Here is a 14,836-nt window from a genome sequence, read left to right as displayed (position 1 = left end):
CAGCTGTACCCAACGGTGGCGGGGAGAGGTGGTGATGGTGGTGGGAAGGAGTTAGAGGTGCGAGTTTCCTCCTCTGCCTGTGGTGTTGTCTTTGACAGCAGAAGAGCCACAAGGAACAAGTTGCTGAGGTCAGCTCTGCTACAGGGGGCAAGTATCTTGGTGGGATATAAACCCAGTGCTGAGCCGTGGGCATTGAAAGGGAGGCAGCAGGTCCTCCCTTGCGCTCTCTGGTTCTGGTGTACCTGTTCTGTGAGTGTCACTGGCTCTGCAGCCACCCGGGCAGCAGGCTGTCCTTGGGCATCCCTGGTGGGGGTGTGAGACAGGGAGGGGTCATGGCTGGATGGGAAAGGGACCTTCAAGAGTGGGTTTGAGGAGATGGGTGTCAGAAATGGGGGTCAGACCTTCATTTGAGACTCTGGAGCATGTGGTGGGGTGGGCAGCAGGGGACTCATGGTCCTGCTTTGGGGAGGCAGGGTGGGGTTAAAGGGCAGGGGCAGCAATTCGGAGCAGTGCCCTTAGGAATAAAGTCTAGTGCTGGGGGAAATCCTGGGAAAACATCGTTCTTCCCAAGAACAGTGTAGGACCCCACACCTTAACTTCACCCGAGCCCCCATGGGTGCCACCTTCCCCTCCTCCTGCAGGAGCTGCAGAGATGGGGCTGGGCTATCACAGAGGAGCAGGGCGAAACAGTCCAGCAACAGGTTTGTCTTCCCAGATCACCTCGGAGATATCCCAGCCTGGCTATCCCCTGCTGAGGCAAACCCACGGTCGGACCCAGGGCTCTCCCCTCTCCATCCTCCACCCCCCCCCCATCCTCTTCCTCCCCCGGGGCTGGCGCTCCGCCCCGTTGCCCGGAGGCGGGACCGGGGCCCGGGACGGCGGCCGGGGCTGGCAGGGACCGAGAGCCCGGCTGCACGGAGGGAGCAGGTGGGGAGGCAGCCCCGCTGCTCCCATGGCACCCAGCCCCTTCCCCGCACCCCTGCACCCACCGCTCGCCTCCACCCCACAGCCCCTGGCTTGGGCGCAAGGGCTGGTGTCTTCTGGGCTACTGATGCTTTTGGTCTACACTCCCCACCGATGGCTCTGATGTCCTTTGCTGCCCCTTCGACCCCCAGCCTGGGACCCTCAGCCTCTCCGCCGGCGGTGGGGATGCTTGCTGTCCTCCTGGCAGGCTGTGCCAGCCACCTGCCAGTCTCCTCGGAGTGTTTTCCCATCACGTGTCGCTGCCTCGCTGGGCCATCAGACCCTCTTAGTCTGTGAAAATTCCCCCCGCTTCACCAGTGTCCTCCGGGGCTGCTGTCTCTTTGGCTTTCTGCTCTTCACCCACCCTATTCCTTGGCCACATCCTATTCAGACCTTGCTCTCGGCTGGTCCTGCCCCTTCGGAGGCTTCGAGAAGAGCGGACAACTTCACGTGGAGGTACGGGCAGAGATCGTCCTCATTCAATAGGACACTGGCTGCGGCAGGAACAATTGGGGAGCCATGGGCTGTCGGCTCATCCGCGGTCTCTCCGGAGCCGCAGTCTTCCTTGTCAGCGTGGCTCTCCTCTCCGTGCGGCACCGTGGGGCTCAGGAAACAGCTCAGTACCCAGGACTCAGGGAAGGAATGTTGGGGAAGCTGGAGCGACGGAGCAAAGCCAGCCCAGAGGATGGAGGTGGTGGCGGGGGACAGAAGGACCTGCAAGTCCATCCTCCGGAGGGATACAGGACTGAGGGAAGCCTGACCCTTGGGGATATTTTCATAGCTGTGAAGACAACCAAGAGATTTCACCAGAGCAGGATGGAGCTGCTCCTGGACACGTGGATATCCCGGGCCAGAGAGCAGGTGAGTGTGTGGATTCGGACAAGAGAAGGGGTGTTTGGTAACGGGGCAGGGACGGGGTGTCTGTGCGGGTGAATAAGGGCCAAAGGAAGGGGAAGCTGGGCACTGCAGTCCCACCCAGTATTTTGCCTCATTTTCCCTAATTCTCACTTCTGTTTATGTTGAAAGGGGGATGCTGCCCAGCAAAATGTTTCACTGGTAGCTGCTCCATGGGAAAGGCTGGCAGAGAGGATGGAGAGCTTGTGTGGGCTCTTCCCAAGAAGGCTGGCAGGACAAGTGCTCTTAGCAGGCATCACCTACCCCTAAACTAAGCCAGACTCTTTCAGCTTGAGGTGGAAGGGATTTAATTTCCTTTTTTTTAACCAATAACACTGGGGTGTGTGCAGACTGCCTGAGCCACAGCAGACCAAGAGCGCAGCCTGTCCTGGGTCTGTATGAAATGGTGGTTTTCTACCTCCTAGTGCAATGAGTTTGCCAGGTTTTGAGTTAGGTGGCTTCTCCTGGCCCTCCACCAGGATACCTGCATCGCACCTGGGCACTCTTCACCCCCGGGATGGTGTGGTGCAGAGGGCAAAAGAGCAAGGCAGGAGGATCTGGAGGACCTCCTGGAGTGCAGGAGGGGTGTTTGCAGCCCTGATCACTCCCCAGCACATTTGGACAACCCATGCCTTGCTTTCTTGGGCAGATCTCTTCATGTGCATGATCTTGAAGTGACGTGGGTGTGTATTGAATTTTTTAAAGTTTTTTTTTTTTGTTTTTTTGACTGGGGGGCCTAATGTTTCCACCCTTTGCTAAAGCAGAGTTTGGAGAGTTTCCTTCCTGTTAGAGGAGCTGATGTGGGGCACCACGTTGGTGGTGCTGTGCAAACTGACTTACTGGTGGGCAGAAGTACTCCCCAGAGCCTGAGTACTGCTCTCCCTCCCTCCCTCGCAGAGCTGCTCCTCAAGAAAGAAGAAATCCTGTGGCTGCCCCCAAAGGGGTGGATTTTTTTGCCTCTGCCTGTGTGTGATGGGCGCTTAAAAGACAAATTCAGGTTTCAGTGAGGGAGGGGGACGGGGGTGGAGGTATCGGGTAGGAAAGCGCTTGATGCAGGGTTTTCTGGGTAAGGGTGGTTTTCCACTTCATGGTGCTGCAATTGTCTGGTCTGCTGCGGTTGTCACAGGAAGCCATGTCCTATTTTGAGCACGCTTCCTCTCCTGTCTATGTGTCCCTCAGCATCTGAGGTGCCCTGCTTCCTCCCCCAGATGCACTTCTCCTCTCTGTCCGACCTCAGCCCAGCAGCTCTTTGGAGAAACCAAACTCAACCTCATGGCTGCACTGGCATTAAGATAGGGTGGCTGGGGCTTTTGGAGTGGGATTTTAAGGAGCAGATCATCTTTCCCTCCTCATGCGTTTGACAAACAGGTGCCTGGCCGTTCCACTGTTGACATGAATTAGATACCAGCCCCCCAGATTCATCTGACCCTCTCTGTTGGGCAGGCAAACTATTTCCAAACGTGGGAAGAGGTGTTGAATTTTCCATGCTGCTGCCAGCCTCTCGGAAAGCTCCACAGGCTCAGCAGGAGAATAGGAAGGAAGGGTAGAGTGGGAGCATCAGTCATTTTTAAACAGAGTATTTTCATTGTTATCAATTTTTGTGGCAAGCTCAGCATTTTCCTCTCCCCCCCTCAATTTTCCATGTTTTTCTTCTGCTTTTTTTACTAAACGTCCTTTTACTTGAGGGCAGGGGAACGGGGGCGGGGAGGGAGGTAAAGAGAAGTACGTGAAAGTCAAAAGCCTTTTTTTTTAAAAAAAAAATCACTGCTCCTAGAGGGTTATTTTGGAGGTAGGGGAAAGGGTTAGTTATGAAAAATTGACAATATAGAAACCTTGCCTAGCAAAAAAAAAATTTAAAAAGAGCTCTTAGTGTAGCAAAAGACATTTAATTGTTGTGGAGCCAGGGGTAGGGCACCAGACCTTCTGTTATTGAGTCTTTATGGAGAGTCATAGGCTTTAAGGGCCAGTCTTGGAAAGATCCAGGTCTCAGAAGCCCTAATACGCAGAGGCTGCCTTCTCCTAGGGCTGGTCCACTGTCTTGCTGTCTTACCCACCCATACTCACGGCTGGAGACTGATTCAGTGGGTCCTTCTCTGCTGGTGGCAAGTGGGGAAATTTTAGCAGCTGGCCGTCTGCTGATGCCAAGCCTGGTTTCAGAGCTGATTACCTGCATGGTGTCCTCCCGGAGGAAGTAACCCAGACCTCGCAGGTCAGGCTTAGGTGACTGGAACAGGAGGCAGGAACAGCTGTGGTTTTTATGGCTAGAACAGACTGTACGGGAGCCAAATTAAAAGTACTCTATGTTGGACTCTGTCGGGGCAGACAATAAGAGAGAGAGACATTTTCCCTGAAACTGCACTGTTTGAACAGAAGAGAAGATAAGCAGCTGGTGGGAGATGGGGAAGGGGAAGTACGAGGTGGGCACTCTTTGCTGGACCATGCTCTGCCTCTTGAGAACTGATCCACATGACAGACTTTCCCTGGAGCTTGGTGTGGAAGTCATTTCAGCGAAAGGTCTTTTCCTCAGAAAAGTTTTCGTCTAAACAGGAGTGTTGGTTTTCATGATTGTTTACTTGATTGATACTGGACAGTATCTTGGAGTGGCTTACATTCTTGGCCGCAGTAGTTTTGATGGAGATAAGTCTAGGTTTCTGATCTGAAATGGCATTTTGTGTGATAATGGGAACTGATTCTAGCATCACTCCTCCTTTCAGAAACCCAGACATTCAACTGATTGAAATTAAACCTTTGAACGACCTATCCTGAACTGGCTTTCACATTTTGGGTGTTGTGAACACACCATAGATTTTGAATCTGTTCTCCAGGCGGGACACAGCAATAACCCTGCTGAGGTTTTTGCATTTTGGAGAGAGTTTCTTCCCAGAGAAGGGATACTCTGGGAGCTGGGAAATGAACGTGGCCCTGGATTGTCAGATTCCACATTGTTGTTCCCTTTTCCTAGTTTTTCCTTGCTAGGCTACTTTCCCAATTTTAGGTGAGGACATCTCAAAGTCTGGTGTTTATCCTTTGCACGGGCTCTTATGTTCATGGAGAGTTGCCAGGCAAAGCCGTTTGAAACCGGTGGCTCCATATCACTGCTGGCCAGCAGACATCCTTCTTTATCCAGCCATCTTCTCTGCTGTAGATTGGAAGGATGCCTTCCATGCGGCATCCCTCCTCAAGCCCAGATCGCCTGCCTTGCAGCAGCAGTGACAGCCACCCTGAGCTGCTCTCAGTATGTATGGGAGCTGGGCTCTCTGATTTCCCCCCACCCCTGGCAGGAGGAACCGTGCTGGGAGCGATGTGGGGCAGAAGGCGAGTGGGAAGCTGTGGCTGAATGGAGGCTCCTTTAGCCCACAGGATGCCTGCCAGAGTGGGCAGCCTGTGGACACTGAGGTGCCGTGACAGGAGATCCTGCATGGCCTCCATAGGTGGTCCGGTGGAGAACATGAGGGTGGACATAGTGGGGAGGCTGCTTCTGTGCACCCCATTTGCCTGCAAGGGGCACCCAGAGGACACTGAGTGTTCCTCTGCTTGCACATCCCCAGAGGGGAGAGTAGGTCTGGCTTGGCCAGAGAGACCTTCTGAATCTCTTCCAGGCTACATTAGTATGGACAACAGCAGCTGGTGCCTCCTTGAGAAAGACTTGTCTAACTGGGCCAACTGCTCTCCAGGCAGGTTTTTAGCTGGGACTTTCCTCTCTCTCTCTCTCTCTCTCCCATTCCAGCCATCATGTGTGGCTTTGCTGGGGGACACAAGGCAACAGTTGCTCGGATGCCGGCAGCAGCTGCTGTTCCAGATTTCCCACTCTCAGAGGTATTGAGGGATGGAGAGATGAAGATGTAGGCAGCTGCCTGTGCTGTTGTGATCTCCTTGAGGACAGAGCCAGGGCACACACACCAGCATCTCTGGAATACTGCAGCCAGGTGTACCATGGAGATCAGAGTTCGGGAGAGCCAGAGAAATGAGATTTACCTAGACCCCACGCTCATAGTGCCTTTTTCCACTTCTTTTGGAGAGTAGGGTGTTCCTCATAGTGACAATGCTTCTTCACCCCTGGGTTCCCACAGAAACATGTTGGATGTCTGCAAAAAAGTCTTTCCCTTTCAAGAGGAAAGTAGGAACCTTGGAATATTTTCACAAGTAGAAAATCTGGGAAAAGATGTGGGTTCGCATTTTAAGTCAATCAGATATGACGTTTATTAGCTGTTTTGATATCTGTAAGCAAGTCATTTCCAGCAAAAACGTTTCTGTTTTTTTGAAAATGTCAGAAAGTTTCAATGGTTTCAGAATCTTTTTCATAAGGTGAAATATTTATCATAGTGGAAATTTCTGGCTCTGACACACTAGCGAGGGAAATCCCATGCTGCTGACAATTCCTGCCTTGCCTAAAGGTCATGTTACGGTCCCCTGACCCAGAGCGACAACTCTTTTACCTGAGACTTAGCTAATTGCTTTTTGTCCTGTAATCACCTTGAAAGTGGTTTTAATTAAGAGACTTTACTGGTGGAGCGGGGTAGGAATGTATGCATGCTGAGTTGCTGCAGCTCAGCTGTTGGAGGGTAATTCACCAAGTCTCTGTGGCACGTGTGTTTGAGATCATGAAACCATCCTGATGCCTCTGCTCAAGCCAGGTGGTCTCTGAGGGTCTTTCATTGCCTTCTTTTCATGTGCAGAATGTTTTTCTTGCCACATTCTCCTGATTGGAGGCACGTCTCCCAGATGCTGGGTGGGTGTGGGGAGAAGCAGAGACTCTCGTTTCCTCCTCGGAGCCTTTGGGAGCAGTGATGGCTCCTGGAGCTATTGTCTGCCTGCCTCGTTCCCTTTGTCCCTGCCCAGGTGCTGCGTTTAACCAGCCTGTGGGCAGCTGGTGGAAACACTGTTTATGGCTCGCGACTCCTTTTTGATTTCATGAAAGCTCATTTTCTGCCTGAGGAAAGCTTTTCTCCACCAGCCCTCATCCCCGCCTGGCCCCAAAAGAGGGGGAGATGTGCCATATAATGGCAGTGAGGGGGATTAGAGAGGCCGGGGGGTGGAGGAAGAGGAGGAGGCGGGAAGCAGCAGGGGTCTGCGCACACTTAACACACAAACACATGTTCTCCTTTTAACCAAAGCACCACTCAAGCACGGGTGCTTTCATTTTTCTACCACTGACACCAAAGCCAGGGCTTCCTCAACCCCTCACTTGGTGTCCCAGGTCCCCTTCTCCTGTTCCTGAGATGGCAGGGTCAGGGTGGGGGGAAAATGAAGTCACACAAGTGTTGATGACAGTGCCATGCAGGAAGGGGAAGCACGGCCACCCCTCTGCTGAACTGCTGCCTTGGAGGGGGAATGGCAGCAGGGGATGGAGTGGGGTGACCATGGCAAGCGTGACCAGCTGCGGGGAGAAAAGGGTGGGTGGCCAGGAGCAGCACCAGTTCCAGCCCTGAGAGTAACCTCCTTTCCTTATTTCCCCAGACCTATGTCTTCACTGATGAAGAAGATGATGCCCTGAAAAGGAGAATGGGTAATGACCTGTCCTATAACACCACCTCCCAACCTGCTTTCAGCCTCTGAACTGTCACAGCCTTGGGAAGGGGGTCCAGCATGAAGGCTGGGTCTCCTATGCCAATGCTGCCTCTTGAAGCACATCCCTCACCATGTCCCATTGGAGGACCCCAAGCTGCAGTGATGATGATTTAGTGTAGCTGGCTTACCCTAGGACATGCAGCCAGCTGGAGGCAGGATGCCCTCTGCCTTAAAGCATCCTTGGGTGGAAGAAGCCCATCAGAGAACCCTTCAGCCCCAGCACCCTGGCTGGCAGTGGGCAGGGTGGAAGTGCAGTTGTCAAGTGTCCTAGTCTTGGCCAAGATGCTTGGCTTTCTCTAGGTTTTATCTCCTGGTAGGGGGAAGGATGGAGCCTACATCACTGCAGACTTGGATGCCTATCTGAGGGGCTGTGAGGAGGCTGTCTGTGAACACACCTCTTCCCTCCTGCCCAGAGGTCCTCCCCACGATCATGTGAAGCAGACCAGCTCCAAGCTACAGCCTTCTCTCTCCCGGCAGGTGACCATGCAGTCTTCACCAACTGCTCTGCTGAGCACAGTCACCCAGCCCTCTCCTGCAAGATGGCCGCTGAGTTTGACGCCTTCCTGGCCAGCAGCAGGAGGTGAGGAAGGGCTGCTGTGGGGGGACTTCTGAGAGGAAGAGGCACCTTCCTTTCCACAAACTTCTTGTGTCTTCATTCCCATCTCCCTCCAGCTGGTTTTGCCATTTGGATGACGACAACTACCTGAACCCTCGGGCCCTCCTGAAGCTCTTGTCCTCCTACTCTGCAACGTGGGATGTTTACCTGGGGAAACCCAGCCTGAACCGACCCATCCGAGCCTCCGAAACGCTGCCAAACAACCAGACGGTACAGCCCATGGTGGTGGTGTGTGGGCCAATGGGTTGTTTTTAGTGCTCTGGTTCATTGGCTGTAGATGTACCCAATGAGAGACAGGTCTGAAGAGCAACAGGCAGCAGCTGAAAACTCTCTGGCCTTGTCTGAACATTGTTTTAGGTGTTGACTCAATCCATTCTACCTAGGGAGAGTCCCATGTTGCTGCTGTGCCTTTGGGTACTTGTCTGCCAGGAGATAAGCCTGGCATGGGCAGCCCACCTGCTGCTGCCAGCAGGAACTTGGCAGCTCCAAATATGAGGAGGTCAAAATCCATGCTGTACTGCTGGCAAGTCCTTCTTCTGGGCAGCAGTCAGGGGTCTGGAGTGACAGTAGGTCTGTGTTTGTTCTGGCATCAAAGTTGGGTTTCCAGCATTCCCATCTCGGGGAGTATGGCATTGTCTGAGCCTCTGCCATTGATTTGCTCTTTCTCTCCAGAAATCTGTGCGCTTCTGGTTTGCCACGGGAGGAGCTGGGTTCTGCATCAGCCGCAAGCTGGCAAGCAAGATGGTGCCATGGGCCAGGTGAGCTGAGCAACTGGTGAGTATGGGAGCCTTTGGAGATGAGGAACACGGCTGCATATTAGTTCCTGGCAGTATCAGGTCTGAGTTTGTGTATGTGGTGTTTGCAAGGGTGCAGAGTGCCACATGCTACACATGTGCAAGCACATGGGACTGGAGGAAGGATGGTCTGCCACCTGATTGAAAAGGGAAGAGGAGGCACGTCAGCAAACGTGGTCATAGAATGACATACTCCCCTGTCCCCAGTTGCTTTCAGTTCTTGGTTATTCCCCCACACTCCTTCCCATCCCTTTCAGCTTTCTCTGACTCTTCCTAAGTGCTTTCCCTGTCTGCCTGTCTCCTCTCCCCTTAATCTCCCTCTTTCTAACCTCCCTCCTGAGCTAATTTCCCATTCCCCCACCCAAACCCTCTTCAGCTTCTTACAGTTGCCACTGTCATTTCCTCAGCTTGGTGCATGGGGAATAGATGTAGGTCCCAGGTCTGCAACAAGATGATATTTTCCGTGATGCCCTAGGTTATATCACAGGCTATATGCACATACATTGATAAGGAATGGCCGTTCCAGCCTTAACCAGACCTGTGCATACCCAGAAAGACAGATCTCATCCACACCAAGTGGCTGGTTTAGCTGAAGCCCATGATATGCATTTTACGGTAGACCTAGACGGGAGGATGGTCTGTGATCTAGAGTGAAATGAAAGTGGCATGTGTAGATAACGCCTAACATGTTATAAAGTCTGCCACTACTGTGTTAAAATGCTTAAACCATGTTTGAACTAGCTGAGAGTCATTATAGTAGACAGTGCTTCATGCTGTGTGGCTGCTTCTAGTTACAAGAGCCTTAAAATTGGGTTTAGCCTGTCATCAAAGGATAGCTAAACATCTGCTGTTACATTACAGCGGAGCCATGGATGACTTATTCAAACTGTAAGACTGTTCTTTTTCTTCTTCCTCCTGGATCTGGCCATGTGGTCCCACCGTATCTTTTGTGCTGGCTTGTCTGACCCCTCAGGGGCTGAGTGTAGCTCAGCAAACAGGTAGAAAAATGACTCTGCAAAGTCTGCAGCTCTCTGCATCAGCTCACTGAGGAGCTGGATATACATTAGGGACAGCACTAGAGAATTGGTGGGACAGTATAGCTGGGAGTGGTCAAAGAGCAAACACATTCCCAAATCTTTGCAGTTGGAACTCAGGGACTTCTTGCCTCGTTCCGAGATTTACTCTGGCTTTCAGTTAAGTTGAGTCCTTCATTTGTCTCTCGCCCAAGTGGATGCCTATATCCTCTCCTCCCCTTGTCCTAACCCACACAACCCTACTCTTTTCCAGTGGCAGGAACTTCCTGAGCACTTCAGAGCTCATCCGCCTGCCGGACGACTGCACCGTGGGTTACATCATTGAGTGCAAAGTCGGGGGGCAGCTGTTGCCCAATGAGCTCTTCCATTCCCACCTGGAGAACCTGCAGCTTATCCCCCCCTCTCGGCTCACACAGCAGGTGAGGAGGGGAACTGGAGCAAGAGGGAGGTGCATGAGGAAGGAGAGGTGAAGGAGGGGAGCTGATAGGGAGCACATTGCCCCGTTGGTCGCACTGATGTGGATTGAATGAATTCCCTGCTCTTTTGAGGAGGTTTTCCTGACAAATGCTTCTTTGAAATAGGGAGCAGATGTTGCTGGCATCACAGATGCCAGTCACAGTGCCCCTGGGGTCAGTGGTGGGGAGGAAGCATATGTATGGGGAGTGATGGGAGGATTGAGGGCATCCCTGGGGAAATGTGGCACAAGGACAAGCAGAAATGATGACTGATTGGGGAAGGGGCTGTGAGATGGCATTGTCTGCCTTGCATGGGGAGATAACAATGGGTGTAGGGGGCTTGGAGAGGCAAAGGACTTGCATGGTGGACCACCATGGGAAGGAAGAGAGGAGAGGTAGAAGGCAGAGGCCAAGCCAGCAGAGAAGGAACTGGAATGGCAGCTTCTGTCACCCAAAGGAAGTTTCTTGCTCCTGAACTCACCTCATCCTCCCTGCACCTTTCTCACTACCCCTCTATGTAGGTCACCCTCAGCTATGGTGTCTTTGAGAACAAGCTCAACGTTATTGAACTCCGTGGCCCCTTCTCACCCCAAGAGGATCCCTCAAGGTACGGGGCACGAGTGCTCTGGGTGTTGCTGGGGTGTGAGGTCTCAGACAACAGGCTGGGAGGGGGAGGCAGCCAAATGGGGTCTAGAGTGAGGGACAGAAACCTTGCATGGCTTATTGAGTGAGGAGCATACCAGCGTTACGCTGCTTGTGAACACTTACAAACTTTGCAAACCTTTTTGTGTGAGTGAGAAAAAAAGGAGTATCAAAACATTTTGTTTGGACAATTCCTGAGCCAAAAGTATTGTCATTTATTTCACATTTTGAGACTGAGCAAGCTAACCTTTTACTTCTGGGACAGGAACAGAAATGTTCTTTTAAACTGAGGAAAGGAAATTCTGCTTGCTTTTCATTTTTTTGTTTTGCTGAGAAAACTGAAGGGAAAAGAGGAAAAGGTTCACTTCAGGCTCACTGCAAATAAAAGTGTTACCTTCTCTGCTTTGAGTGAACAAACCTAAAGTTGTTATTTGCAGAGCATGGGTGGAAAGCTCCTGGCTGGAGATAGGAGGGGTGGGAAGCAGCTAGGTGATGAAAAGAGCATCAACAGAACCACGTAGCTGGGGCTGGTGCAGGGCCCATATCCCTGCCCGTGATCAGGATGAGCCATGGGCTTGTGCTACATGGGTAGAGCTGAATTTAGGTGTCGGAGGGGAGCTTGGCTGCTTAGCTTTGCTGAGAAAAGGCATCTTGAAGTGAACAAGTCCTGGAGCTCTGTAAGGTGGGGTGGGTGCCCAACGTAGGATGGGACATGAGGGAGAGGTCTTCCATTCTCCAGCTGTGTTCAGGTGTAAAAAACTGTCACCTGACCTTCCTTTGCTCTCTCCCCAGCAGGTTTCGATCACTCCACTGCCATCTCTATCCCGACACCTCCTGGTGCTTGCAGGCTGTTGGCTGGTGATGCCTGAGCCTCATCTACAGTGGTTCCTGGTGACATCCATTCACCTTGTGCATGTAGGGGGTGGGACACTAAAGAAGCTTGGTGCTCCCAACTTTCCCTTTTCTATGGTGGTCTTGAGGATGTGTGATGGCTTTTTTTGTCCTTACTGAACACCAGTGACACAGGGCAAGAGACGAGATCTGTGCGAAAGATGGATAACACGGGCTGCACACATGGATGCTCTTCCCATCTGTGGTGGGATACATGCAAGGGATAGGAGCAGTATGCCTTCCTGAGCAGATCAAGGAATGGGTGGTGACTGCTGGGCATGTGAGTAGAGGTGGGGACCTGCTGCTGCTCCTTGCTGTGGATTCATCTTGCTGGACTAGAAATGCACTGGGTATGGCTAACCAGTGCCCAGTTGGGTAGATGGCTGATAGTGTGCCTTGGCTCCAGCCTCTCTGAGCAGGTCCTCTTCCTCCATATCTGCCTGTGCTTTCCCCACCGCCCACTCTTCCCAACCTTGACTGAGTCTCTGCTTAGTTAAGGTCTAGAGAAATGGAAAATGTGACCATTTCTGTGCTGAATGAGTGCTGGGAAAGCATAGTTCTTGCCTGGCAGAGGGGAGGTGGGCAGGAAGTACAAAGAATCAGGAATCCCCCTGCCTGCTGGGATAAAGAAGAGAGCGTGGGGTGGGGAGCCAGGAGGAGACAGATTGAGATGAGGCCAGTTTCTGCACTGAACATGGAAGGCTTGAACTTGCATGTCCCTGCATTATTTCTCTCTTTTTACCTACATGATATGGGGTCAGGATAATCTCTTGCTCTAATTACCAACCTGTCGTCTGAGATTAGACTCCAACTCTTACCTGTGAGAGAAGAGACATAAAGGATTAAGACTGGCTGAAAAAGAGGAGAAAGGAAGAGATGGAGAAGGAGCACTCAGGAGCGGATTAGAGGTTACAGCTTTATAATCTTCTCTGTGCCCCGACCAAAAAAAATTAAGTCATGAAGGAATGGAAACAGCAAGGCAAAGAGCTTTTTATCTCTGTGTTTCTTTCCTCCAGATGCTAAGAACAGCTTTCTGCCTTCCCACTGTCCCTGCTGAGCCCAACAGGGGGAAGGAGCAGGCCCAAATAGGTTACAAGATTTCTGGCATGTTTGTGGAGGCTTCTTTTCTCAGTACAGAGCCTGGCATGAAAGCTGGGCAATTCTGCTTGCTGGGGAATGAACTTTGGCACCATTTTGTCCTTGTACACACGGTTAAATGGCTGGGGGAAAGCGATGCAGGGAAAGCTGGAAGGCAAAGAGGCTGTTTTAAATGGCAGGTGGTGCCACAAACAGGTATTTCTCTTTAAAGAGCCTTTCAAAACACGCTGCTGGGATCTGTGAAAGATTCCTGTAATCTCCAGATGAAAGGACAAATGCCCTTTCTCCAAAGAGCTGCTTAGCTTTGATGCTGCTGATGTGACTAAGCCTGCTGCTGGTGGGCTGGAAGAGCCAAGGGCGACTATCACTGTGCCTCGACCGTTTTGAAAACTGGCCAATGTCGCCTCCTCCCCCCTGACCCCCAAGCACCAGCATCTCTTACATGGCACACATGAGGTTTAAAGGAAAGGCGTCAGAACAACCTTCCACCTCTGCAAAGGAGGATGTGGAAACAAACGAGCACTTTAATTTCTGGAGAAGCAGAAAGAGGAGCCTGTAGAGCTGTTTTCCAGCCTGATCACTCTTACCAGCCTTTAACCAGCTTGTGAAGCAGCAGAAAGCCCTGCTTTCTTCTCTTGCACAACATGCCTTTGAACTGGAAATTCATCCAGAGGAGGGACAGGGGTTAACTGATGCCAATGACCATTCCTTGGGTCATGCAAAGCACTTGGCTCACACAACTACAAGGACCTAGGAACAATGCGGCTCAAAACAGAGACACCCAACTATTTGAAGACAGGTGCAGCATAAAGAAGTCCTGCCCCACAGGGCAAATGATTTGGTTTGAACTTAACCAGAAGACAAAAAATGCTTCTGTGTGAAGAAGTGGGAGTCTTCACGAGAAATCTACACTACCCGGATATCTTATTTTCCCATTCAAACTGTCAGCTGCATTGTTAATTGAGTCTCTGTGCTAAAAAGCCAGTCAGTCCTATCTGTAGATATCCTGGTGACAACCAAAGCATAATGTGATTCGTGTGCCTGGAGAAGAAACTGATAGTTTCCCTCCTTTCCCTGGGGAACAGGAAGGCAGAGAACCTGGAAGCCTGCTTTGGATCCTGGTCCGTTTTGGCCTGGTGCCTTTTGCATGGCTGAAGATCAGATGTTAAATGGGTTGAGTCCTTGAGTGGCTGCATGGGGACTGGTTTAAGACTCGGCTTCATTGCTGGAGCAGTTAAGTGCCACTTATGTGGAAAATGTCTTGTCTCATAAGGAAACCGAGAACAGACGAGAAGATGTCTGGGGCAGGGCTTCTCTTGGGCTGTGGAGAGACGAATGACAGAGAAGTCCTGTTATGCCTGTGACGACAATGCGCTGGAAAGAAAATAGCTTCTCGGAGTCGACAAAAGAAACCAGGTTTTCTCTAAGAACAGAGAGACAGCTTAAGGGGACATTCACCACATGAAATCTGATCAATGTTAAAACCTGAGTTAAAATTAGTTTCAGGAATGGTTCCTGCCCCTGAGGCTTGCTGTCAGATGTTGTGGTTTTACAGTCTCATTTTCCTAGTTTATTAAAGTGTTTAGCTGCTTGGGAAAATGAGAAACAATCTCACGTGAAACTTTTCAGGGGACTGTCTGTTTTTATTCTCCTTCATGATTTTCTGATGTAACCGTTAAAGTTTTTGGAAAGGTTCCACTGGGTCTATTAATTTTTTTTTTTCTTTCTCTTTTTCTTTTTTTATATCCCTCTCTCCTCCTCTCTCTCACACTCCCTTTTCTTATTGCAGGAAAAAAAAACCCCAAAGCTATCCCAAGAACGAAAAGGGATGGAGATGTGGTCTTTTTATTTTACTGGGAAAAATGGGGTCAAAGTCAAAGG

General features: G+C 51.3%; 1 protein-coding gene across 3 annotated transcripts; it reads left to right on the top strand.

Moving 5' to 3' along the window:
• Positions 1-901: 901 nt before the first annotated feature.
• On the top strand, positions 902-14,622 carry MFNG (MFNG O-fucosylpeptide 3-beta-N-acetylglucosaminyltransferase). Of its 3 annotated transcripts, XR_001414241.1 has the most exons (9): positions 902-1,824; positions 7,315-7,363; positions 7,903-8,005; positions 8,098-8,251; positions 8,714-8,799; positions 10,123-10,288; positions 10,846-10,931; positions 11,759-12,765; positions 12,874-14,622. XR_001414241.1 is itself a non-coding variant. In XM_014963446.1 (8 exons), exons 1-8 carry the CDS (start codon positions 1,483-1,485, stop codon positions 11,826-11,828), a joined length of 1,053 nt encoding a protein of 350 aa, XP_014818932.1. In that variant the 5' UTR covers positions 902-1,482; the 3' UTR covers positions 11,829-14,622. The 3 variants fall into 3 exon arrangements, 2 of the variants coding, with proteins under 2 accessions (XP_014818932.1, XP_014818931.1); XM_014963446.1 differs by having other exon boundaries at positions 11,762-14,622; XM_014963445.1 differs by having other exon boundaries at positions 11,759-14,622.
• The last annotated feature ends 214 nt before the right edge of the window (positions 14,623-14,836 follow it).

Source organism: Calidris pugnax, unplaced genomic scaffold, assembly GCF_001431845.1.
Source record: "Calidris pugnax isolate Ruff unplaced genomic scaffold, ASM143184v1 scaffold44, whole genome shotgun sequence".
Taxonomy (NCBI): Eukaryota; Metazoa; Chordata; class Aves; order Charadriiformes; family Scolopacidae; genus Calidris; species Calidris pugnax.
This window is presented reverse-complemented; position numbering and strand designations above follow the sequence as displayed.